This window comes from Triticum urartu, chromosome 7A (genome assembly GCF_056163025.1).
Source record: "Triticum urartu cultivar PI428250 chromosome 7A, HENAU_Tu73, whole genome shotgun sequence".
Classification (NCBI taxonomy): Eukaryota; Viridiplantae; Streptophyta; class Magnoliopsida; order Poales; family Poaceae; genus Triticum; species Triticum urartu.
Window position 1 is genome coordinate 554103097 of NC_141879.1, and position 26513 is coordinate 554129609.

A 26513-nucleotide genomic window follows, 5' to 3' on the forward strand; every position below is an offset into this window, starting at 1 on the left:
GAAGAAATTCGCTGCCCACCCACCACCCACTTAGTAGCCACTGTCGACAACTTAACCGACATGCTCGACTTCAACTCCGAAGACTTCGACGGTATGGACGACGAAGCCGGAGACGAACAGGAACCACCGCCCTCAGGGCGTTGGACCGCCACCTCATCATATGATATATATACATGGTGGACACCCCAAAGAAGGCAATGGCGATGAGACAACGGAGGATGACCCCTCCAAGAAGCAACCCAAGCGCCGACGTCAGGGGCGCCGCTCTAAGTCCCGCCACAGCAAGAGTAGTGATACTGGCACAGGAGATAATAACACTCCGGATAGTGCCAAAGACAACAACAATCCCCTCCAGCATGATGTAGAGCTGGAGGACGAACAAGCTAGCCCTCCAGAGTAGGCAGCAGATGGAGAACCGGAGGAGGACAATTACATGCCTCTCTCCGAAGACGAGGCGAGCCTCGGCGATGATGAATTTATCGTGCCTGAGGACCCGGTCGAGCAAGAGCGCTTCAAGCGCCGGCTTATGGCCACGGCAAATAGCCTGAAGAAAAAGCAGCAACAGCTTCAAGCTGATCAAGACTTGCTAGCAGACAGGTGGACCGAAGTCATTGCGGCCGAGGAGCATGAACTCGAGCGCCCGTCCAAGAGTTACCCAAAACGCAGGCTGCTACCTCACCTCGAGGAGGAAGCATTGAAACCTCATTCACCAGTGCACGATGCGGCTGACCGGCCACTATGCGGTCGAGCCAGAGAGGCGTTTCAGCCTGAAGTTCAGCCCGCACCCCGTCTCCACTCAATCAAAAATACTAAGGCCCGGGGCAACACAGAGGACCTGCGAGACATATTGGAAAGTAAGGCAAAAATCGCAAGGTCAATATACGGGACACAGGCACGCGCGCCAACACAGGACGATGATCGTCGTGTCGGATACACCAAGAGTAAATCCGGTCGGGCTGAATACAGCAGACAAGACTCATACGAACTGCATCGGGATATAGCCCGGCACAGAGGCGCCGCACACCCCCTATGCTTCACTGATGAAGTTATGAATCATGAATTCCCGGAGGGTTTCAAACCCATAAATATCGAATCATACGATGGCACAACAGATCCCGCTGTATGGATTGAGGATTTCCTCCTTCACATCCACATGGCTTGCGGTGATGATCTACATGCCATCAAGTACCTCCCACTAAAACTCAAAGGACCAGCTCAGCATTGGCTGAACAGCTTGCCAGCAGATTCCGTCGGCAGTTGGAAGGATCTGGAAGATGCATTTCTTGACAACTTCCAGGGCACTTATGTGCGGCCACCGGATGCTGATGACTTGAGCCACATAACCTAGCAGCCAGGGGAATCGGCCAGACAATTCTGGACACGGTTTCTGACTAAGAAAAATCAAATTGTAGACTGTCCGGACGCAGAGGCCCTAGCGGCATTCAAGCATAACATCCGCGACGAGTGGCTCGCCCGCCACCTCGGCCAGGAGAAGCCAAAATCTATGGCTGCTCTCACAACACTCATGACCCGCTTTTGCGTGGGCGAGGACAGCTAGCTGGCTCGCAGCAACAACCAATGAAAAAAATAGCGCGCTACAGCAAAATAGCGACAACCTCAAAATATGCTATTAGCGTGCTATATCACGCTATAGCATGCTATTAGCGAGATGTTGTACACCGATATATTTAGCAAGACAATTCTCAATACGCTATAGCGTGCTATTAGAGATGCTATAGCGCACTATTTTTTCAGTGGCAACAACACATCGAGGAATCCGGACACCTCGGATACCAAAGATGTTAACGGTAGGCAGCGTCGTAACATACCAAAGCGCTGCAATAACAGCTATAACACCGAAGATACGGCAGTCAATGCCGGATTCAGAGGCTCTAGATCCGGTCAGCGGAAAAAGCCATTTAAAAGAAATACTCCGGCTCTGTCTAGTCTGGATCACATACTGGATCACTCGTGTCAAATCCACGGCACCCCCGACAAGCCAGCCAATCACACCAACAGAGAATGCTGGGTGTTCAAGCAGGCCGGCAAGTTAAATACCGAAAACAAGGACAAGGGGCTGCATAGCAATGACGAGGAGGAGCCCCGGCCGCCGAACGTAGGAGGACAGAAGGGGTTTCTCCCACAAGTGAAGACGATGAACATGATATACGCAACCCACATTCCCAAGAGGGAGCGGAAGCGTGCACTAAGGGACGTCTATGCGATGGAGCCCGTCCCCCCAAAGTTCAACCCATGGTCTGCTCGCCTGATAACCTTCGATCGTAGGGACCACCCCACTAGCATCCGTCATGGCGGATCTGCCGCACTGGTCCTAGACCCCATCATTGACGAATTTCACCTCACTCGAGTCCTTATGGACGGCGGCAGCAGCCTGAACCTGCTCTATCAAGATACGATGGAAAAATGGGTATCGATCCCTCGAGGATCAAACCCAGCAAAACCACCTTTAAGGGCGTCATCCCAGGTGTAGAAGCTCATTACACAGGCTCAATCACACTCGAAGTAGTCTTCGAATCACCGGACAACTTTCGAAGTGAAGAGTTAATCTTCGATATCGTCCCGTTTCGCAGTGGCTATCACGCACTGCTCGAATGGACAACATTTGCAAAATTCAATGCAGTGCCGCATTACACATACCTCAAGCTCAAGATGTTAGGACCTCGCGGGGTCATAACGGTAAATGGAAACACAGAACGCTTGCTCCGTACGGAAGAGCACACTGCAGCCCTTGCAGCAGAAGCACAAAGCAGCCTGTTCAGGCAGACCACTCATTCGGCGTCACAGCCCCCGGACACCTTCAAGCGAGTCCGGAACAAGCTGCAACAAGATCGCCTGGCACGATCAGAGCTCGCCTAGCAATTCGGCCCCCGTCCCAGTCCCAATAAAGCGACAAAATCCGTGTCGCGCGTACATAACTACACACTGAAAATACCATGGACATAGGCGGGGGCATGGTCAGGACACGCCCCGCAATGTGGCTTAACCACCCTAGGGGCTGTATACCTTTATCATTCCTTTTTTCTTTCAGGGCCTAACTCTCTGGAAGCCCTTTCCGGCAGTACGATTGCCGGACACATTTCGGAAGCAACAACCAAGGCGGCAAGAAGCTAAGATGAACACGGGAATCCTCAGGTGGTCTCTAATAATAATTGATATACCCGTTTTTACTATCTATGCGTAGCTCGCCCTGGGACATTCCGAATTGTCCTACTTTCTCCTTATTGCACTACTTGTACCAGTACGCTTCGACGTATTATTTAAATAACAATGCATATCATTAATCTGTCATTGCATTATTTAAGTTTTTCCCTTTTTCTCTCACTTATATGTCCATTTACGACAATCCACACCCGTACGTCCGGGTACGGTCAGTACGCGAGGGGCTCCCGTTTACCCCATAATATGGCGCAAGAAGTCCGAACACTTTCGACAGTGCGGCACCCCGAACTTATAGCATTATATCCATCAGCTCCGAATCATGTCTTTGGTCAAATGTTGGGTTGCCCAGCTCCCATGCTTTGGTACCTTACGTTCCGCTATATCGGCTAAGGTAGCGGTGGGAGAACTACTGCGATTGTGTCCTGCTTCTTCCGGACGAGCACCTCAGTAGAGAAAGCCGAAAACTGACTGTCATGATAAAGCGAGAGACTGGTCGCTGTTCAAGAGGTCTCAAGTCCTTAAAGACTTTTTCTGCTTCGGGCGAGGAGTCGGCCTTGTCCGGCTTAGGCATGTATAGCACCCCAAATTCGGCCCTCCGAATACCAGGGGCTTCGCCAAAATTTAAAATTATAGACTTCTATGGCTAAGTGAGAGTGATAAAGCATTATAGTCCGATTGCCTGGTTCGTTGAGCTGAACACCTCCTTTGAAGGACCCAAAATTGGGGTAAAGAGTGCTCAGGTTTATCCCGAACACCCCAGTACTAGTTACATGGGGCAGAAGCCGATGACTGGCCAACTCTCATATTTTATAAACGGCCGCACAGTAGGTAATATTTTAAATTAAGAAAGCGTCGCATGACGCAAATGAACTCGTTTCATATTACAGGATCACATGAGCATGTTCATTCCAAAATTACATCCTTGGCACACTCATCTGCCACTAGGTGGGAACCCTTCAGGACACTCTCATAATAATTCTCGGGGCAGCGATGCTCGTTGCCCTCCGGCGGCCCCTCCTTCACCAGCCTCACGGCGTCCAGCTTGGCCCAGTGTACCTTCGCCCAGGCAAAAGCCCTGCGTGCACCCTCGATGCAGACGGATCGCTTGATGACTTCAAGCCATGGGCAGGCTTCCACAAGCCGCCTCACCAGACCGAAGTAGCTACCGGATAGGGGCTCGCCGGGCCACATCCGGATTATAAGGCCCTTCATGGCCTGTTCGGCCACCTTGTGAAGCTCGACCAACTGCTTCAGCTGGTCGCTCAAGGGCACGAGTGTTCGGTCCCAGTATACCGAGACCAGAACAGCTTCTCCGTCGAGCTCCCCTCCTCAGCCCGGTAAAACTCCGCGGCATCCAGTACACTGCGGGGAAGATCTGCAAACGCTCCTGGAGAGCTCCGAACTTGGGTAAGAAAAAGGAAAGTCTCCTTCACGTGCTTACTTTGCATAATGAATGCCTTACCCGTTGCTATCTTCTTCACCGCGTCAATCTCCTGGAGGGCCTTGTGTGCTTTGGCCTTGGCGCTCCGGACGCTTTCAAGCGCCTGCGCGAGCTCGGACTCTCGCGTCTTAGAGTCAAGCTCCAAGGACTCGTGCTTTTCTGCGAGAGCCTCGAGCTCTTGCTGCACCTCGCCTACTCGGGCTTCTTGCTTCTCCCGCTCAATACGCTCCTTGGCCACTTTGTCTTCGGCCTCGGACAGCGCTTTCCTCAGGGTCATCACTTCGGTCGTGGCCCCTGGCAAACCCATGATGATCCTATTATTTTATAACTGAATTTCTTTTTAACTATTTAGAGATGGGTATTTCTTACCTTTGCTCTCTTCAAGCTGCCTCTTGGTAAGGCCGAGCTCGTCCTCGGACCGCTTTAGGTCCTGCTTCAGCACAGAGACCTCCGCAGTACGTGCGGCAGCGGCCAGCAGTGAAGCCTGCACATACACATAGACATACTCTAATTAGACTCCTGAGTTATCATTTGATCCTCCATTCAGCTTTTCTTCGCGAATGCCGAACAGAGCATCAGGGGCTACTATCTATGTGGTAATATTTTCTTATATTTTGATTGCTTACCTCAAAGCCTATTAGGAGGCTGGCGCAAGCTTCGGTCAGTCCGTTTTTGACGGACTGAACCTTCTCGACCACCGCACTCATGATAGTGTGGTGCTCTTCATCGATGGAAGCACTGTGAAGCACTTCCAGCAAGTTGTCCGGTGCCTCTGGTTGGACAGAGGACACCGGCACGGATGGTTGGCCCCCCTTAATGGGGGACCGCCTGCCGGAGTCCGGAACCATCGAAGGTTCCGGCGCAGTGTTCGGCTGAGGGCCGAACTCGGAGCCCGTAGGAGCCTCTCTCCCTTGGTACCCAGCGTCCGGGAAGTCGCCTCGAGGCGCCCCCAGGACCACCTCCCCTTGGCTCGATGCCTTTTGAGACAACACCTCGGCGTTGTCCGTAGGGCGAGGGGTGGTAGCGGTCAGGAGAGAACCGTTGTTCATATCCGATGAGTCCAGAGAGCCGCTCGACGAGGATACGTCGAGACGAGCTCGGGACAGACTGCATAATCATGTTCGGCATGAGGAGAGGCAATGTAATAAAGCATACCATGAAGTACTATGGCGCCCGGACACTTACGATTTCGCCAGGGGCTTGACCCTGGGTAGCCACTCGTCCCCGCAGTCGGCGGCCATCGTGGGGCAGTCCGGAGGGAGGGTCCTTCCCTTCTTGGACCCTTCGGCCTCCCCGGTTGGGTCGGCCTTCCTTTTCTTATCTCCCCCGGCTAGGGGGGGAGAACTTTCCTCTTCCTCCTCCTCGTCTTCGTGGGAGGAGTGCGCGTCGGAGTCATCGGACGATGAGTCCGATACAACCTTGCGCCGGAGACCCTTTCGGGTCCCCGCGGCCTTCTTCTTGGTCTTCTTCACCGGCACCTTGTAAGGTGCCGGAGTCAGCATCTCCGTTAGGAGAGCTCCTGCAGGATCTTCGGGCAGGGGGGTTGGGCAATCAAGCTGCTCCGCTGTCTTTATCCAGTCCTGTTAATGGCATAGAAGCTTAGATCCTGCATATGACTAAACCGGGGCAAATGAATACCCTGAGAGATATAAAAACTTACCGGATTGGCGCGGCGTTTTGCACTGAGTCCGCGATCCTCGGTGAGGGAAGGAGGAATCTCGGCGCCCTTGAACAGCACCCTCCAGACGTCCTCGTGCGTCGTGTCATAGAGCTCTCGCAGCGTCTGGTGCTTGGCCGAGTCGAACTCCCACAAATCGAATGCCCGTCGTTGACACGGGAGGATCCGGCGGAAGAGCATGACCTGGACCACGTTGACGAGCTTGATTTTCTTGCTCGTCATGTTTCGGATACAGGTCTGGAGTCCGGTCAACTCTACCGAAGAACCCCAGGACAGGCCCTTCTCTTTCCAGGAGGTGAGCCGCATGGGGATTCCGGATCGAAATTTGGGGGCCACCACCCAGTTGGAGTCGCGCGGCTCGGTGATGTAGAACCACCCCGATTGCCACACCTTTATGGTATCCACATAGGTGCCCTCGAGCCAGGTGACATTAGGCAGCTTGCCCACCATGGTGCCTCCACACTCTGCTTGCTAGCCACCCACCACCTTCGGTTTAACATTGAAGGTTTTCAGCAATAGGCCGAAGTGGGGCCTGATGCGGAGGAAGGCCTCGCACACGACGATAAACACCGAGATGTTGAGGATGAAATTGGGGGCCAGATCATGAAAATCCAGCCCATAGTAGAACATGAGCCCGTGGACAAACGGGTGGAGGGGAAATCCCAGTCCGCGGACAAAATGGGTAAGAAAAACTACCCTCTCATGGGGTTCGGGTGTTGGGATGATCTGCCCCGCATTTGGCAGCCGGTGCGCGATATCCGCGGCCAGATATCCGGCTTCCCGTAACTTTTTGATGTTCTCCTCCGTGACGGAGGAGACCATCTACTGGCCTCCTGCTCCGGACATGCTTGGAGTGGTTTAAGAAGAGGAACGCGAGCTTGGGCGCTAGAGCTCTGATGTCTACTACACAACCTTCTTCTTGTAGACGTTGTTGGGCCTCCAAGTGCGGAGGTTTGTAGGACAGTAGCAAATTTCCCTCAAGTGGATGACCTAAGGTTTATCAATCCGTAGGAGGCGTAGGATGAAGATGGTCTCTCTCAAGCAACCCTGCAACCAAATAACAAAGATTCTCTTGTGTCCCCAACACACCCAATACAATGGTAAATTGTATAGGTGCACTAGTTCAGCGAAGAGATGGTGATACAAGTGGTATATGGATAGTAGATATAGGTTTTTGTGATCTGAAAATATAAAAACAGCAAGGTAACTAATGATAAAAGTGAGCGTAAACGGTATTGCAATGCGTTAAAACAAGGGCTAGGGTTCATACTTTCGCTAGTGCAAGTTCCCTAAACAATACTAACATAATTGGATCACATAACTATCCCTCAACATGCAACAAAGAGTCACTCCAAAGTCACTAATAGCGGAGAACAAACGAAGAGATTATGGTAGGGTACGAAACCACCTCAAAGTTATTCTTTCCAATCAATCCGTTGGGCTATTCCTATAAGTGTCACAAACAGCCCTAGAGTTCGTACTAGAATAACACCTTAAGACACACATCTACCAAAACTCCAATGTCACCTCAAGTATCCGTGGGTATGATTATACGATATGCGTCACACAATCTCATATTCATCTATTCAACCAACACAAAGGACCTCAAAGAGTGCCCCAAAGTTCTACCGGAGAATCACGACGAAAATGTGTGCCAACCCCTATGCATAGGTTCATGGGCAGAACCCGCAAGTTGATCACCAAAACATACATCAAGTGAATCACGTGATATCCCATTGTCACCACAGATACACAAGGCAAGACATACATCAAGTGTTCTCAAATCTTTAAAGACTCAATCCGATAAGATAACTTCAAAGGGGAAACTCAATCCATTACAAGAGAGTAGAGGGGGAGGAGAAACATAAGATCCAACTATAATAGCAAAGCTCGCGATACATCAAGATCGTATCACCTCAAGAACATGAGAGAGAGAGAGAGATCAAACACATAGCTACTGGTACATACCCTCAGCCCCGAGGGAGAACTACTCCCTCGTCGTCATGGAGAGCACCGGGATGATGAAGATGGCCACCGGAGAGGGATTGCCCCCTCCGGCAGGGTGCCGGAACGGGTCTAGATTGGCTTTCAATGGCTACGGAGGCTTCTGGCGGCGGAACTCCCGATCTATTGTGCTCCCGGATGTTTTTAGGGTATATGGAGATATATAGGCGAAAGAAGTACGTCAGGGGGGCCACGAGGGGCCCACAAGGGTGGAGGGCGCGCCCAGGGGGGTGGGCGCGCCCCCTACCTTGTGGCCTCCTCGAAGCTTCCCTTACGTGCACTTCAAGTCTGCTGGGCTTCTTTCCTTCCAAAAATGAGTTCCGTGAAGTTTCAGGTCAATTGGACTCCGTTTGATTTTCCTTTTCTTCGAAACCCTAAAACAAGGTAAAAATAGAAACTGGCACTGGGCTCTGGGTTAATAGGTTAGTCCCAAAAATGATATAAAAGTGTATAATAAAGCCCATAAACATCCAAAACAGAAGATAATATAGCATGGAGCAATCAAAAATTACAGATACGTTAGAGATGTATCAAGCTCGAGTGTGCGGGAATGGGTAAGCAAGGAGGAAGAAGGCGTGGGTGAAAAGAGTGAATCCTTGTCCCTTTATAAGGGCGGAAGAGGCGATGCGTCTCCCCACCTGCCTGGTAAAACCGCTTATTCCCCAGGCGTTGTAATTGATGGCGCGGTTGGGTTACCCATGTCCGTATTGATGAGAATCCCGTAATAAGGGGGACACGATCTCTGCTTTGACAAGACGTGTTGAGAAAACCGCCCCATGTTATGTGCGGTGCTGGTTGAGAAAAACGGTTCGAATAATGACCGAGCCATGACATAACATCATGCTGTCAGAACGCGTCAGCAGATTAGATTTGTGCAAATATTATTCTCTCTGCGGTAGTATGTGGAACTTGTTTTGCAGAGCCGGACACTATTCTGGTGTTCAAAATCTTCTATGGAGTGTTCGGAGGAGGAACCCGCCTTGCAATGCCGAAGACAATACTGCACGCCGGACTCATCGTCATTGAAGCCTGGTTCAGGGGCTACTGAGGGAGTCCTGGATTAGGGGGTCTCCGGACAGCCAGACTATATCCTTTGGCCGGACTGTTGGACTATGAAGATAGGAGATTGAAGACTTCTCCCCGTGTCCGGATAGGACTCTACTTGGCATGGAAGGCAAGCTAGGCAATACGGATATGTATATCTCCTCCTTTGTAACCGACCTTGTGTAACCCTAGCCCCCTCTGGTGTCTATATAAACAGGAGGGTTTAGTCCGTAGGACAACATACAATCATACCATAGGCTAGCTTCTAGGGTTTAGCCTCTTTGATCTCGTGGTAGATCAACTCTTGTAATACTCATATCATCAAGAACAATCAAGCAGGACATAGGGTATTACCTCCATCAAGAGGGCCCGAACCTGGGTAAACATCGTGTCCCCTGCCTCCTGTTACCATCTGCCTTAGACGCACAGTTCGGGACCCCCTACCCGAGATCCACCGGTTTTGACACCGACAACACCATTTGTTACTTCTTGGAGAGTGGTGTCTCCTAGATTGGCTAGGTGTCACTTGGGAGCCTCCGACAAGATTGTGGAGTTGAACCAAGGAGTTTGTAAGGGCAAGGAGATCGCCTACTTCGTGAAGATCTACCGCTAGTGAGGCAAGTCCTTCGTGGGCGATGGCCATGGTGGGATAGACAAGGTTGCTTCTTCGTGGACCCTTCGTGGGTGGAGCCCTCCGTGGACTCGCGCAGCCGTTACCCTTCGTGGGTTGAAGTCTCCATCAACGTGGATGTACGATAGCACCACCTATCGGAACCACGTCTCAAAAATCTCCGTGTCTCCAAATTGTGTTTGCACACTCCAATCCCATCCTTTTACATTCTTGCAAGTTGCATGCTTTACTTTCTGCTGCTCATATACTCTTTGCATGCTTGCTTGATATGTATTGTGTTTCTAAACTTGTGCCAAACTCCACTTCAACTTAAAGAAATTAAAATCTGCAACTTTTGGCACTTAGTGTCTAATCACCCCCCTCTAGACACCTCTTCTCGATACTTTCAGTTGTACCTTTAGGATGCCCTCTGCCCACGTATATAAAGGAGGGGGGAGGAGGAGGCCAGCCAAGGGGGAGGCGCACCAAGGGGGGGAGTCCTACTAGGACTCCAAACCTAGTAGGATTCGGCCCCCCTTTCCTTCCAACGGAGAGGGGGAAAGGGGAAAAGAGGGAGAGGGAGAAGGAAAGAGGGGGGCCGCGCCCCCTCCCCTTGTCCAATTCGGATTGGGGCAAGGGGGCGCGCCCCACCTCCTATGGCATGCCTCCTCTCCTCCACTATGGCCCATTAGGCCCGATAACTTTCCCGGGGGGTTCCGATAACCTCCTGGTACTTCGAAAAATCCCCGATCTTCTTCAGAACCATTCCGGTGTCCGTATATAACCTTCCAATATATCAATCTTTACCTCTCGACCATTTCGAGACTCCTCATCATGTCCGTGATCTCATCCGAGACTCCGAACAAACTTCGGTCATCAAAAACACATAACTCATAATATAAATCGCCATCGAACGTTAAGCGTGCGGACCCTACGGGTTCGAGAACTATGTAGACATGACCGAGACGCATCTCCGGTCAATAACCAATAGCGGAACCTAGATGCTCATATTGGATCATACATATTCTACAAAGATCTTAATCGGTCAAACCGCATAACAACATACGTCATTCACTTTGTCATCGATATGTTACTTGCCCGAGATTCGATCGTCGGTATCATCATACCTAGTTCAATCTCGTTACCGACAAGTCTCTTTACTCGTTCCGTAATGCATCATCCCGCAACTAACTCATTAGTAACATCGCTTGCAAGGCTTATAGTGATGTGCATTACCGAGAGGGCCCAGAGTTACCTCTCCGATACACGGAGTGACAAATCCTAATCTCGATCTATGCCAACTCAATAAACACCTTCGGATACACCTGTAGAGCATCTTTATAATCACCCAGTTACGTTGTGATGTTTGATAGCACACAAGGTGTCCTCAGATATTTCGGAGTTGCATAATCTCATAGTCAGAGGAATATGTATAAGTCATGAAGAAAGCAATAGCAATGAAACTAGACGATCATAATGCTAAGCTAACGGATGGGTCTTGTTCATCACATCATTATGTAATGATGTGATCCCGTTTATCAAATGACAACACATGTCTATGGTCAGGAAACTTTAACCATCTTTGATTAACGAGCTAGTCAAGTAGAGGCATACTAGGGACACTCTATTTGTCTATGTATTCACACATGTACTAAGTTTCCGGTTAATACAATTCTAACATGAATGATAAACATTTACCATGATATAAGGAAATATAAATAACAACTTTATTATTGCCTCTAGGGCATATTACCTTCAAAGGACATGGAAGCTTTCGGTGGCAAGTCATTTCAACTAGAGCATTGTTAGAAATTTCTTCGATAGCGAGAAGTGGAAGTTGATTGAGAAAGAATCTCCACCGAAGAGAGGTGCACTCACCAGGATGGATGATGATGATGATGATAATGACCCAAGAAACAAGAACAATCCCGATGAAAACAAGAAGACCAATGACAAGATCAAGAGGGAAGTGGAAGCATCAAGCTTGCGGGACAAGCTAGATCACATGGTTAAAGTCCAATGAGGCATTGGTGATCAAGACATTGGAGGTAAAGAAGGAGTTGGCCGAGAAGAAGGCTCAAGAAAAGCAAGAGAAGTGGCAACTACTCAAGTAAAAGACCATGCACAAGGCCGTCATTGAGGAGAAGAGCCATGGTCGAGGAGAACAAATCCATGGCCAAGCTCCTTCAAGAGGAGAACAAGATAATGATGATGAATCGAAATGACATGGATGGGTTCACCAAAGAATGGTATGACATAGCAAGGTTGAAGGTCTTGGAGAGGAGAAGGCTACCCTGAAAAGGGATTGAGATCCAGTGACTTGCCTCTAGCAAGTCACATTGTAACTGACTCCCTCTTATCAGCCCTCCAAACAACATCTAACGGACAACAGTGACCCAAAGCAAAAAAGGCATCCACACTACACCTGGGCATCCATCCAACATAGCTTAACAAAGAAAATGCTTCAGCCTTGGCCGTTCAGTCACTAGATAGTACAATCAACAGTTTTCAGTCAGCTAACAATACAAATGTAATAGTACTAACAACTTATATATGTACTGAATAAAAGAATATGGTAGAGATAAGAGAACAGGTTTTTTGCAGAGATAAGCTACAATTCTTTTTTTTTTGCAAAGAATGAATCAAAAAGTTAGTAGAGATAAGCTACCATTTTTGTAGAAATAAACTACAGTTTTTTTTGCAGAGAATGAATCTACTTAGAAGAGAGAATATGTTACTCTCTTGTGCTAGTACAGAAATAAGCAGAGATAATCTACAATACAGAAATTAGCAAAGATAATCTACAGTTTTTTTTCACCTAGTGTACTTCTGACTCCCACATAGTACACAAATTAACAAAGCTTAACAGAAATAAACAATATGTGACTACTGTTCAGAAATTAGCATAGATAAGCTACATTTTTTTGCAGAAAATTGAAGAGCAATAGTAAGCAATATTGCCATCCTTCCATACAACACACCTTTCTTCAGATGTCTTAACAGACAACAAGCCACTTGTCATTGAAATTCGTAAGTTCTTGTACAATTTCGGAACCAAGTGGTACTATTGAAACAATGATCCAAGGGTAGAAATTGGCCATTTGACTTGTACAATTAAGCCACAAAATACTATGGTTAGCCCCAAAATACTATAGTTAACCATGTCCAAAATACGATCTAACGAACTTGCATGCTAGAACATATCAGCATCATCACAAGGTGTAGCCGACAAGACCTGCTGGGTGAAACTGATGATGTCATTCCATTCTTGAAGCTCCAAATCTGTTCCTTTGTTGCTTTCATACCTCTTCACTTGTACTTGAGGCTGCACACCATTCTTTTTATTTGGAGCTTCCCCTTTCTTTTTCTTTTGTTGCTGCCAATGAAAAGTATAGTAATTAGTTTACAAATGAACAATAAAACATATGATGTACCCATGGCAACATACCTTTGCTCTTTTTTTTGTTGGTGCGGTAGCTTTAGTTGATTTGTGCTTCCCCTTAAGAAACTTATCGAGTCAAATTCTGCCAAAAACCAAAAAGACACGTACAATTAATGGCGGACCGGTCCGGTGACTAAACAATGCAACAAGACAAGCTCATATGCAAAAAAAGGTTGTTATTCACAGTACATATACATGATTTGGTTGTTGTGCATAGTACATGTCAAATTCCATCAGTGAAATTTAAAAGCTACTTCACATTGCTACTTGTAAATTTCCATCAGTGAAATTTAAAAGCTACTTCACATTGCTACTTGTAAATTTCCATCAGTGAAATTTAAAAGCTACTTCACATTGCTACTTGTAAATTTCCATCAATACATACTTTAGATTTGTTACTTGCCAATGTCAATTTCCATGCTTTCGCGGTACTTGTCATTGAAATTCAAAACAATACACGGTACATGTCAATTTCCATCAGTATAATTCAAAAACTACTTGTCATTGCAGAGAAGCATCAAACAATATTTCCATGCTTTCACTGTATAGTTTTCTTCAGATCTTCTATTAAGAGACAACAAGCACAGTACTGAATTTCAATGGAAAAATTCTTAGTACAGTTCAATTTAAGAGAATCCACTCAAATCCACTATCTGCACCACCGGTGGTGCTCCAGAAGAACCACACCGTCGGGGGATTGCCGGTGGGAGGAGATGGGATTGGGGTAGGGTCGCCTCACTCACCTGGTAGCTAGAGGGCCGACGCTGGGGAGGGGCGGGCGGGTCCGAGCGACATGAGCAAGGAGGTCGGCCGGCGCAGCTGATCTACGGCGGCGCTCCTCCTCAATCTGCGGCGGCGCTCCTCCTCGATCTGCGGCGGACCTCCTCCCCGGCCCGCACGGCGCTTGCAGCAGCAGCTTCTCGGCCTGTCGGGGCACTCCTCCCCGGCCCTCACGGCCGCGCGGCGCTGCCTATCCTCCGAGGCGACGGCGCTCGGCTGCTCTGAGCCGTCTCTTCGCACCAAAGCCGCCCTTGTCCTCGTTTTCCCCGCCACAAATCCGTGCTGGATGGGTGTCTGGACATAAGTGTGAGCCTTTTTTTTGCTTCCCTTCACTGCTGTCCCTTGGATGTGGTTTCAACGGCAGATGGTTGGGGGCCAGCTTGCTGAAGACAAGTCACTAGATCTCCATCTACGGAAAAGGCTATGTGGTGCCAAGGTTCGGTGGGCATGGTGGTTCGGCAAGTGGTGGTGGAAATGGTGTTAGTGAAGATTTTCATTTTGTAATGATGATGGATGAGTGATGACGAATGCGATGTTTTTTGGGTTGTGGCACGAAAATTATGTTCGTTAAAACTGTATTTGAATTTTTGGAATTTTCAAATTTTATTTATCAAAATCGTGGTCAATTGCTTCGTGTGGTTTTACGTTTCGAGGGCCGAAATCCGCTGCGGCCGAACAGAGATGCTCACATTGTACTGGATTCTAAAAAAGAAAATGTGCCAGTTCACCCCTTCATCTCCATCGCCGTCACGGCATTTTGAGCAAACCACTTATCGTCGTGTCCACCTGTCGCCCAGCACTTCACCTTCAGTCACGTCGCTATGCGAGCTCTGCTCTCTCGCATCCCGATCTCCACCGCTGCCTTCTTCTCCTCCTCCCAAACCCTAGCCCCGAGCCCTAGCCTCGCCCCCCTCCGCCTCGGCCGCCGCTTCGTCGCCATGGCCGCCGCCGCCGCGGAGGAGTTCGTGAAGGGCCGCGTCTTCCCCAACGGCGTCGCCGTCATCACCCTCGACCGCCCCAAGGCCCTCAACGCCATGAACCTCGGTGCGGATCTCCCTCCTCCTCTTTCTCCTGACCGGTTGCGCCGGCGTGCCTTGCGGCGTGATTTGGGCAGGAATACCTTGATTTACTCGCCCGATCCTCCCTATTTTGCTAGGTTGCGGATGATTAGGTGAAATTCGCGTCGCGCTGCGTTCAGTGTAGTTTTTTTTAAAGTAGTGCTTACCTAGTGTACTGCGCGGGATTTCAGTTCGACCTGTACATCCGAAGTATAGCGAGTGACTAGACATCAACTGAAATTAATTCGCTGCTAAATACTCCGCCTACACTGACAACGCCAGATGTTGCCATTCATTTCACATGACACGTGACAGTATGGCAGCGTGTGTATATTTTGGGCAATCATGTGAGCCCATTGATCTGGCTGGCCACTCGAAGCTGGCATGCCACGTCGTAGGCCCACACAAAGAGGTCACACATGTGCCTCGTTTCTTGCTGCACAGTGACTGTGTCGCCGTTGATGGCGGGCGTACATGCTTGGTTCAAGCGGGAGGTGTCCTCTCTTTGCCAAGCGATGGAACCAGGAAACATGAACACCAGGGGCATATGATTGATAATATTGATTAGAGGGATTCTAATCTTACAACATCTCTTGAAGTCCTACGAAAATATGGTTCCTGCCGTGTGAACCTGATGTCCAAATTGGGATGGTTTGGTGCAACACGTGTCTATTGAACTGCTGCGATGGGCAATTTACTACTCCCCTGTTACAATATAAATGGCTTCCTAGAGGTGTTTTGTCATTAAGTAAATGTTATCTTTTACACGAACTAACTGCCTTGTGCGGCATGTAATGGGCCTACCCCATTTACATCTCCCCCCTCCCCCATAGAATGTTTGTTTGATACCTTATTGAGCTCCACTCACATAGTTGTTACCTCAAATGTGTGCAGAAATGGACCTTAGGTACAAGGCATTTCTTGATGAATGGGAAACAAATCCAAATGTGAAGTGCATTCTTGTGGAAAGCAGTTCTCCCCGCGCATTCTCAGCTGGTATTTTTTCCCTCCATTTTGTCCTCCCTTTCTACGTGGTGAATAAGATATGCCTTGGACATTGAACATGCTGTATTGCCTTTTTGTCTCCGGAGCATTGGATATGTTTTCAAATACGATTCATGGCCAATGCAGGGATGGATATTAAGGGTGTTGCAGCGGAAATTCAAAAGGACAAGAGCACATCACTTGTGCAAAAGGTCTTTCACTTTTAGAACTGATGGTTCTTTTATCATTATTTTTTGTTCAAAAATGTATGCGGCATCAGTATGTTGTTGTTATAGCATTTCTCAAATTTGCACAGATAGTGACTGCTGCTTAGTGTAATCTGCAGGTGGGGATGTGAAGAGACTTGCTATTGATTGCACTATGCCAGAGATAATAGAGGTCTAGCAATAAGACCTTGTTTGTGTCCGAGAAATGAGTTGCATTGTTATAAAATACATAGTTGAAATTGTACTCCAATCTGAAGGAACAATTGAAAAACCTGAATTTCGCAGCCAACTTCGAACTAATGTAATAATTCAAATGATTCTGCAACACTCTGAATTATAATTCAATATTTCACTCATTGATGCATCTAAACATAACATTTACTTAATTATTGACTGTGAACCACTAATGCTGCCATATAACGGAACATATGAATTCAATGCCCTGTTGAGTTGGAAGGATTGATATATAGTGTCCATGAGGACAATTCCAAACAAAATATCAACTCTAATGGTTACCCCATTTCTGGGATACAAAAGACTAGAAACCGATGTGGTATATCACGTCAACAGTAAAAAATGAGATATTGCCATTCCATTGGTTGATTTTCATAGCATGAAAAGGAAAAAGACAAATCTGAGTTACAAGCATTCTATTGATTGATTCCAATCACATGGAAAATGAAAGAATATAACGAGCTATAGTTTTCCTGTACTGATATTTATGCTTTTTGTTATCTCCGAAGTTATGGAATGTACATTTTTAAAGAGGGTTTATATATCACCCACAAGTCACTACTCACTATCTATTCTTGTAACACTATCTGCTTCTTTCACCCACTCTCCGTCTAACATTACAATACCAATATAACCAGGATCAGTTCTCTAGAATCGTACAATACATCTATTTATTCATAGTACTAAGACTTTGTAATTCTTAGCTGATTTTGTAACTGGTACACTGCTGAGAAGCACCCTCTATATGTTATTGTTGAATAACTAATGTTTAATAGACACAAATCTGCTTGTCTTACTAGTACCTTGTGCTCCTTGCTGTGTTTACTTTTTGTAGCATTGGTATTTGCTAAATGGAAATATTGTGCAGTGCTAACTGCTAAGATTTTGTATGCCTAGCTGCTCCTTGTTGTGTCTCCCTGTATAAAGTAATGTTTAATAGTCAATACACATAATTCTGCATGTACTAACCTTAGCCTGTGCTCCTTGGTGTGTCTCTTCTGCGTTGCATTGGTAAATGAAAATAGCTGAATGTATATTTTTATCATTTGCATCACTAAGAGATACAGTGTTCCTTCTCAGGTCTTCACAGCTGAGTACTCTTTGATTTGCAAGATACATGAGTATGCAAAACCTTATATATGCTTGATGGATGGTGTAACCATGGGGTTTGGAATTGGATTGTCTGGACATGGCCGCTACCGCATTATTACGGAGGCAATTGTTTGCAACTCAATTTTCTCTTTATTAATGAGGTCTACTTTCAACTTCTGCATTATAAAGACTGTGATCATGCTTTTCAATGTGCTACTATTACAGAGAACACTCCTGGCCATGCCGGAAAATGGTATTGGCTTGTTCCCAGATGTTGGCTTTGCTTACATCGGTGCAAAAGCGCCAGGAGGGGGTGCAGTCGGTATGCTTCTGTATCCTCCCTTCCTCCCTCTAGTTTATCAATTTGTAGGTGGTATCTTCTGCTAGTAATTTCTCTATGACCGTATAACCATCATGTTTCCAACTTGATGGCATGTATTGCATCGCTAGCTAGTTGTACAGTAGTCAGAACCATACCCTCCCTCCTTACATCATACACTCCTATGTGTCTTGATGTCCACACCTTGTTGTGTTTCTCTGTTATCTTATTTTTGCTATCCCTTTTATCTCCATTTCTGTTGTGTGGGTGTCTGGATGATCATTTTTGGTGGAGCATAATCATTTGAATATTTAATACAAGTTCTCTTTTTTCTGTATTCTGGAACGTGCTGAACAGTTCTGAACTCTGAATCTTTCATGCTACTTATGCAACTATTGTTCAGTTATGGTGAATGGGCTGTATGCCAGATCTTTACTTATGCTATCCTGAGTTGTTCTTTGCACTAATACTGTGACATTGCTGTGGCTTTCTCTGTTCCCAAATGGATAAAGTGTGTATAAATCATATAGCGTCCTTATTTACTTTATCCTTTTCACTAACATCTGCTCCTTTCTCTTCGCAAAAATAAATAATAAATCTTCTTTCAGGAGCTTACCTTGGGATGACAGGAAAAAGAATATCTTCACCTGCTGATGCTCTGTTCATAGGTCTCGGAACCCATTATGTACCTTCCGGGGACTTGGGTTCACTCAAGGAATCCCTCCTGAGTGCTAACTTGTATGTATCTAACTTACTTGGCCAAAACATACTGAACACATTAATATGCAACTATAGTAACTATCTATATTTTATAGTTCTCTACTATGTATTACTCCCTCTGTTCACAAATATATGATGTTTTGGATATTTCAATATGAACTACGTACAGACTGAAATGAGTAAACAAACACACTAAAGTGTGTCTATATACATCCGATTTATAAAAAAAGTTAGAACATCTTATATTTGTGAATGGAGGGAATAATATCTTAGATTTATGACATAGCAAGTGCTTGCAATATTTCTATACTATTTTAGTAGTATCTTGACATATGTGGTTCTCTTTGTCTTGTTGCAGCACTGCTGATCCTCACAAAGATGTTGAGTCACTCCTGACTGGGTACAAGAAGGAACTTGAGTCGGTGCCCCAATTAGAAAAGCTTTTACCGGATATCGTTTCTTCTTTTGGTCCTGATAAATCAGCTACTGAATCTGTGGAAGAGCTAAAGAAGCGTAGTCAAAGTGGTGATGCCACAGGTAATCTTCTGTTAACCGTCCCCTTTCTGATATAGTGAAAACAGTGCCAACTACTTTTATTTGAATGGCCTGTTCTATATAAGAACCAAGTCTACTGCAGTACTGACTAGAGAAGAATGAATGCATATGGGTAAATTGTTCTTTATTTTGTTGGCTGCAGTGTCAGAATGGGCCAATGATGCTTTAGCAGGACTTAAGAAAGGTGCTCCGTTTTCTCTTTGTTTAACACAGAAACATTTCTCTTGAGTTGCATCGTCATATGGGAACAATGAAAATTATCTATCTAAGGTAGTCTCCTGTATCCTGTACCATTGAACATTTCTATTTCCTTAAGTTTTTCTTATTATTCTGTTGCTTGGCACATTCAGTTGGCTGGTGTTATGAAATTGGAGTACCGCATTGCCTTAAGATCATCGGTTCGAAGTGATTTTGCTGAAGGCGTACGCGCTGTCTTAGTTGACAAGGACCAGGCAAGTCATATGGTTTTATTTTTCAATCTCAAAATTTTAAATTGTTCTGTCCAAAAGGGTTTTTATTTTCACTAGAGGCAGAGACACATGTTGTGTGTGCTACATGTGTTTCATGGGCCTCCACCTATGATCTATGCTGTAAGCCTATAGGGGGTCCAACCAGTTAGAACGTTTTCCTTTCCACTATCAACTTTTAGACCATAAGTTCTACAAATCCTAAGTTCAAAGTTGACATAAGCTTAAACCTACCTGATGGGTTGTACTGGCATTATGAGCACTCAAGTATGCTTTACTCCGCATGCCAGTTTCCACAAACAAGACAAATTAGCCAGCTAAGACTTGTTCAGCTTGTAAGGCCAGGAGCTACTTCCCCTGATTTTGGCTCAGCTGTTGCTTATGCATAAGCCTGTTTTTGGCTAACCGCAAAAAACCATAGGGCCATGCTGGCCCATGCCCATACATGGTTTTTATACCATTAGCAAAGATGGGTTCATACCATGAACATCCAGTGGTTTTATATGCCTTTATCAACCTCCCTTCTGCAAAAGCCCACCGAAGCAAAAGACTGAGCCAAGGTGGCCTTGTGTCATAACCTATGTGAGTAAGTCTGTTCTGACTACTTATGGCTTTTGGCAGGGAGAAAAAGGCTTGCCAAAGCGTGGCTTAAGCCTCCCTTGGAAATATGGCCTATGCTTATTATAGGGCCTAAAAATGCGTTCTGCCCATAGCTTGTTCCTCTCCAAATATGACCCAGTTCACTGATTTGACTTAACTATATAAATCACCTGAATCGTGACTGCATTTTTATAATCATTGGGCACAGATAGAGAAGGACAGGCCTGGGCAGTGGTGAAGTACTGTCCACTTGTGCCAAGAGGTCTTGGTTTCGAAGCAGCCTTCTGCCCACTTGTGCCAAGAGGTCTTGGTTTCGACTCAGCCTCTCTGCATTGCACTGTGCAGGGGTAAGGCTTGCCTCATGCAATCCTTGCCCAGACCCCACCTGGTGGGAGTTTCTAGCACTGGGTCTGTCCTTTTCCCTTTTTTCGGCATACAGATAGCCGTAGACCCCTGGTCTGTTGTGCAATGGCAATATTTTAAAGTAGGAACTGCAATGGCTGCTCTCTCCACATATAGATTGAAATTTGTCTTGAATCAGATAATGTAGGATAACTTGTACTCCCTCCGTCCGAAAAAGCTTGTCCCAAGCTTGTCCCTCAATTGGATGTATCTAGCACCAAGTTAGTGCTAGATACATCCATTTGAGGGACAAGCTTTTTCGGACAGAGAGAGTACCTAATCTTGTTCTACTATTTAAGCTTTGAGATAGTCTGAACTTTTTGAAACATTAAATCAGAAATAATAAAATATTAGATCCTGGTGTCATCTATGTCTTGCAAAATTGGGCAAAAGTCTATTTTACATTAAACTATAATGCACTTTGGACTGTTGTCTGTTTATCTTGCAAGATTAGGTAGAGAGCTCATGTTCAAGCTAGCAACCAAAATACTACCTCCATCCAAAATTAATTGTCGCCCAAATGGATGTATCTAGACGTATTTTTAATAGTAGATATACCCATTTGAGCGATAAGTAATTCTGGAGGGAGGGAGTATAAGGCACAGCAGCACACATTAAATGCATACGTTTTGTGCATTTTACTCATGGTGTGACGTCATTTACATACTCATGCCGGGGAAGGTTATCTAAAATCTAATGTGATAGTGGTTCATTTAACCTGAAGGGAGTATAAGGCACAGCGGCACACATTAAATGCATACATTTTGTGCATTTTACTCATGGTGTGACGTCATTTACCTATTCATGCCGGGGAGGGTTATCTAAAATCTAATGTGATAGTGGTTCATTTAACCTAAGGGATCAGTATTATACCCCTAATCATTCCGTCGAATCGTCTCGTCACTTGCAGAATCCAAAATGGAGTCCAGCAACTCTGGAAGACGTAAACATGGATGAGGTCGAATCAGTTTTCGAACCATTAGCTGCCGATGCTGAGTTGAATGTGTGATCTTCTGTAGCGGCCCAGAATGCTGTGACCACAACACCCTTTATCCTTCCAATGATGTAATAGGAAATTACAAACATACATACGGCTATCCATTGAGCTAATAAATTTGCCTGGAGTGCATTGTCTGAAAAACAGAGTTTGATTATCAGCATTTGATGCAGCGGTTTATTTGATGGAGCTGAAGCACATAGATTCAGGTTCAGGGTTTTACTTCTGCAGTGCCACTGGGTAGTACGTCATACCCTATGACGTGCCTGAGAAAACACCGAATCCCACCGGAAGAACACTGGGACTGAAAAAACATTGTCCGGCCAGCAGATTCTAACAAACGTGTACATGTATCTGGTACAACTGACGTATGGGGAGACTGACGAGCTGCCTGGCGACGGGAATATCTGGTACAACTGACGTATGGGGAGACTGACGAGCTGCCTGGCGACGGGAAGTTACCCGTCATTTCGTTTTCAGCCCTTAATTAACTCGCTATCTGTTTTGGTAAACAGTGTGTACCCACCATCATTTCGACGGGCGCCTTTCCATATTTATGTTGGTATATTTATGTAACCCAGATGGTCGTCAACTTCATGTATTTTCTTGGTGGCTGGCTACTTTCCGTGGGCCAGGGCAGATGTTCCCTACGCACAAGCAGGCAGCGGCGCCGTGTGCCCTGCGGGCGATAAGCCCGGTGATGGACGCAGTGTTTTGCTAGAGACAAAACAATAGGACCTTCCATTTCAGCATGACCACACCCCAATCCAGGCATCCAGCAGTCCTGATAAGGCGACGGACGGCGAGCCGACGAGGCATCGCATGATGCGCGCGTAAAGCATGACCGACTTGCCGCTGCCAACGGGCACCGGGACTGACAGCGACGCACACAGTCGCGTCGGCGCTCTCGACGGATTTGTGCCTTCCGGCTTCCGCCCCCTCGCGTCACCGGGCGGACGACGACCAGCCCTATCAGTTCAGAGGCAAGCGTAAAGGAGACGCGGGGCCGTTCTCCGGGGATAGATAACCGGATAAGGCCGGCGATGCGGCGGCGCCGCGGCGGGGCGGGGGAACCGGGGATGCGACGATGGCACGGCTGATGGCGACGCGGGAGGAGGGGCTCAGGCGCTCAGCATGTGGCGTGGGGCCCCCCGGGGAGGAGATAGGATTACGGATCGCAACGGGCAGAGCGGGGGAGCGATCCCGTCCACTGCGTTATACCGAGGCCGACAGGCCGGGCCGTTCCGTCCCCCTGTGCGCTACCCGTTGTTTTCTCCATAATTGGCTCCGGATTTACGATGTGATGCGTCCACTCCACTTGTGGCTCGTTTTTACGGAGTGTTCCTCATGGTAAAGGTGAAAGGTATTCCCAACCGAAGCAAGTGCAAGCGTACGGGACATTATTTGTTAGCAACTGAGTTTCCTTCGTTCTTTGTTCTAGTACTGTACTACCCTCTGTCAGCGTTTCGAACGGGGAACTCTCCTCAGGAAGCGGCGAAGTTGAGGAAGAGAAAACGCCATTGGTATGTACGTAGTTCAAAATTTACAAGCACGACACAAGATTACTACTAATTTTTTTAGCGAAAAACAGGGAATTTCGGCCGAAAAGCATGCGGCTTTTCTTTTTTCAGTTCAGCTTTAGCTAGAGATGTTCTCATCTCTCTCTGATAGTAGTGGAACCCTTATGGAAAACCATGCGGCTTCGGACGTGTGGCGCGGGCCTGCAGCTCTCGTGACGACGACGGACGTACGGCGCGGCGCTCCGACCTGTGAACTGTGCAGCTTCCGACACATGCCGGCGAGGTCAAAAAAAAAAAGAGAGCCAAATCGCTGGAGTACTATTTCCTTGACACCAAGGCCACGCGTCACCTCAAGTGTGAGCGTTTTAATTAAATTAAACTCCATGTCTATCTCATCCGGACCGCACACGTGGGCCGATGCCGTGGAGTACTCAATCAGCTGCGGTGGGCTGCGGCGGAAACTGCTGCTGCCGAATAGAAGAAGAAGAACCGTGAGCTGCGGCTGACTCGGACGAATAATCTATCCGTTCGGAGCAGGACGAAGCCGACATGGTAATCATGCACCAGCGCACGGATTTTTTTAGGCCAACGTGGGCCTTGCGCATTGGTTTCCCGGCGCCACCACGGCTTTTGAGATCCATCCGTAGACGGGCTCGGCAGCGGCTTCCCTTCTCTTTTTCGAAGGAGACGCCAATTGGATTTGGAATTTGCTTCACACCACTCCTAAAAATCAGCACTCCAGTGTCAGTCTGGGCATATCCATGCGCACACCGCACGCTTCCTATCATCTCCACTTCTCCTGTGGTACTTTGCTTGGGAAGACGCAAATCTGGCCCAGATACGAGATTGCAACCTTACCAAAAAAAAGAGCTTCCGCTAGGCGTATGGTACAGTTCGGATAGCAAGTGATAAACCTTGAGAAAATCCATCTTATCCCTTCCCTTGCACCGCCGCCATACCACATACAGATCGCCTACTGCACCACGACACGGTCGTCCCTCTCGCGGACCGCGACGCCGCTAAAAGATCTGGAAGAATCCGCCCCCGCGCAAGCACGCCACGATAAGCTCCAAACCGCCCCGAGCCCACACGCACACCCCCACTTAATTCAGAAACCCATCGATTCCTCTGTTTCCTCTGCTCCGCCCCCAACACCCCGTATAAATACGGCGCGCCACTCCCGCCACTCGCCGCACACAAGAAAGAACATCAGCACGCAGAACAAATCAAGCAAGCTCTCCTCTCACTCGTTTCTTGCTCGGTTCATTTGCGGCGTCAGCGATGGGCGACCTGATTCCGGGGTTGCCGGAGGAGGTGGCGAGGGAGTGCCTCATCAGGGTGGGCTTCGACCAGCTGCCCGCCGTGCGCCGCATCTCGCGGCAGTGGAAGGAGGAGGTCGAGTCGCCGGACTACGGCCGCCTGCGCCGCGCCGAGGGGCTGGCGCGCCCGGTGCTCGCCATGGTCCAGGCGCAGCCCGAGCGCGTCGAGCCTGGACCGGCGCAGAAGCACGCGTCGGCGTCGGCGGCCAACGGCGGACCCGCGAACAACTACAGGATGGTGCTGCTGGACCCGGTGGCGGGGCGGTGGGCTCCGCTCCCGGTGCTGCCCGGCCCGACCGGGAGCCTGCCCCTGTTCTGCCAGGTCGCCGCGGTGGACGGCCCGCAGGGGAGGAAGCGGCTGGTGGTCGTCGGCGGGTGGGACCCGGAGTCGTGGGCGCCGACGGACTCGGTGTACGTGTACGACTTCCTGACCGGCGCGTGGCGCCGCGGGGCGCCCATGCCGGGCCCGCGCCGGTCCTTCTTCGCCACCGCGGCCGTCGGCGGGGCCGTGTACGTCGCCGGCGGGCACGACGAGGAGAAGAACGCGCTCCGGTCGGCGCTCGCGTACGACCCGGACGCCGACGCGTGGGCCGCGCTCCCGGACATGGCGGAGGAGCGCGACGAGCCGCGCGGGCTCTGCGTCGGCGGCAGGTTCCTGGTCGTCGGCGGGTACCCGACGCAGGCGCAGGGCCGCTTCGCCGGCTCCGCCGAGGCCTTCGACCCGGCGACGGCGGCCTGGGACACCGTCCAGGAGGGCCTGCTCGAGGACGGCGCGTGCCCGAGAACCTGCTGCGTGGCGCCCGGAGCCGAGCGCATGTACATGCTCCGCGAAGGGAACCTCGTGGTGCGCGACGGCGGCGCCTCGGCGGGGTGGCGCACGGTGGCGTCCGTGCCGGAGGACGCCCGCACGGCGTCGACCGTCTCCGCCATCCCCGGCGGCCGCGTCGTGGTGATCGGCTCAGGCTGCCACGGAGGCGACCAGACCGTGTACATGCTGCGCGACGAGGCCGGCAACGGCAAGGCCGCGTCCTGGGCGCGCGCCCCGGCGCCGCCGGAGTTCTCCGGGCACGTGCAGGCCGCCTGCTTCCTAGAGATCTGATCTGATCACCTAAGCGTGTGTACAGAACCATGAATAGTGTACATAGAGGTAGTATATGTGTGCATATAACGCATCAATGCGCGTCTGCGAGGGCTGCGCCTTTTCGCGCCATGACTCGAGCTTGCATTGCACCCGTGTAAGAAAATGATGGTTAAACGAGCCCAGAAAGATCGTTGCAATGAACAATGTTTTCGATTTTGTCTGCCGCGAGACGAGATGTCGATCGCCGGTGAGAGGATTCCGGAGCTGTTTTGCACCGACCAATGGGTGCCGTTTTTCTGTTTGTTCTGTTCAGCCGGGACGTTGAGATAGGCCTTCTAGAACACGTCGTTGCAAAAGGCGGGTCTGTTTTGCTTTGCTCTGTGCTGGACAAGACAAGAATTCTTTTGGAGAGTGAAGTGTTGGGAAGCTTCTGCAACGGCTTATCCTAAATTTGGAAGGACGACGATGCCCGTTTTCATCATATCTCGAACCATCTTTTGTCGTCTTCTCACTCCAGATGTGGCTTTTGGGTTCGTGCTCGCGCTTAACCGTGACTTTTGTTCCGTCTATGCTGGGTACTCTTCTTTATGGCTTCTTTGGATCACAGCATTAGAAAACAAAGGAATTCAAAAACACATGAATTTGACAGGATTGCATGTGCAAAACAGAATGGTCACTTGGATGGAACACAGAAAAACTCCAGAAAAAACCACAGAAAAAGTGCCTCAATTCTACATGAATCAGTGTCGAAAAAAGGTT

At 48.4% G+C, this 26513-nt stretch overlaps 1 protein-coding gene and 1 pseudogene across 1 annotated transcript; both read left to right on the plus strand.

The window, feature by feature from the left end:
• Positions 1 to 14938: 14938 nt before the first annotated feature.
• LOC125519901 (3-hydroxyisobutyryl-CoA hydrolase-like protein 3, mitochondrial) lies at positions 14939 to 22019 on the plus strand. Its single transcript, XM_048684679.2, has 10 exons — positions 14939 to 15223; positions 16132 to 16233; positions 16369 to 16433; positions 17763 to 17897; positions 18000 to 18096; positions 18702 to 18831; positions 19172 to 19350; positions 19511 to 19638; positions 19719 to 19820; positions 21748 to 22019. Exons 1-8 carry the CDS (start codon positions 15001 to 15003, stop codon positions 19594 to 19596), a joined length of 1017 nt encoding a protein of 338 aa, XP_048540636.2. The 5' UTR covers positions 14939 to 15000; the 3' UTR covers positions 19597 to 19638; positions 19719 to 19820; positions 21748 to 22019.
• Positions 22020 to 24472: 2453 nt separating this feature from the next.
• Positions 24473 to 25970, plus strand: LOC125519903 (F-box/kelch-repeat protein At1g80440 pseudogene; annotated as a pseudogene).
• The last annotated feature ends 543 nt before the right edge of the window (positions 25971 to 26513 follow it).

Coding starts and splice junctions, on each gene's coding strand:
- LOC125519901 (XM_048684679.2), top strand. CDS start 15,001: ATGCGAGCTCTGCTCTCTCGCATCCCGATCTCCACCGCTGCCTTCTTC. Junction 17,898..17,999: donor GCTACCGCATTATTACGGAG/GCAATTGTTTGC, acceptor CTACTATTACAG/AGAACACTCCTGGCCATGCC. Junction 18,832..19,171: donor TCCCTCCTGAGTGCTAACTT/GTATGTATCTAA, acceptor GTCTTGTTGCAG/CACTGCTGATCCTCACAAAG.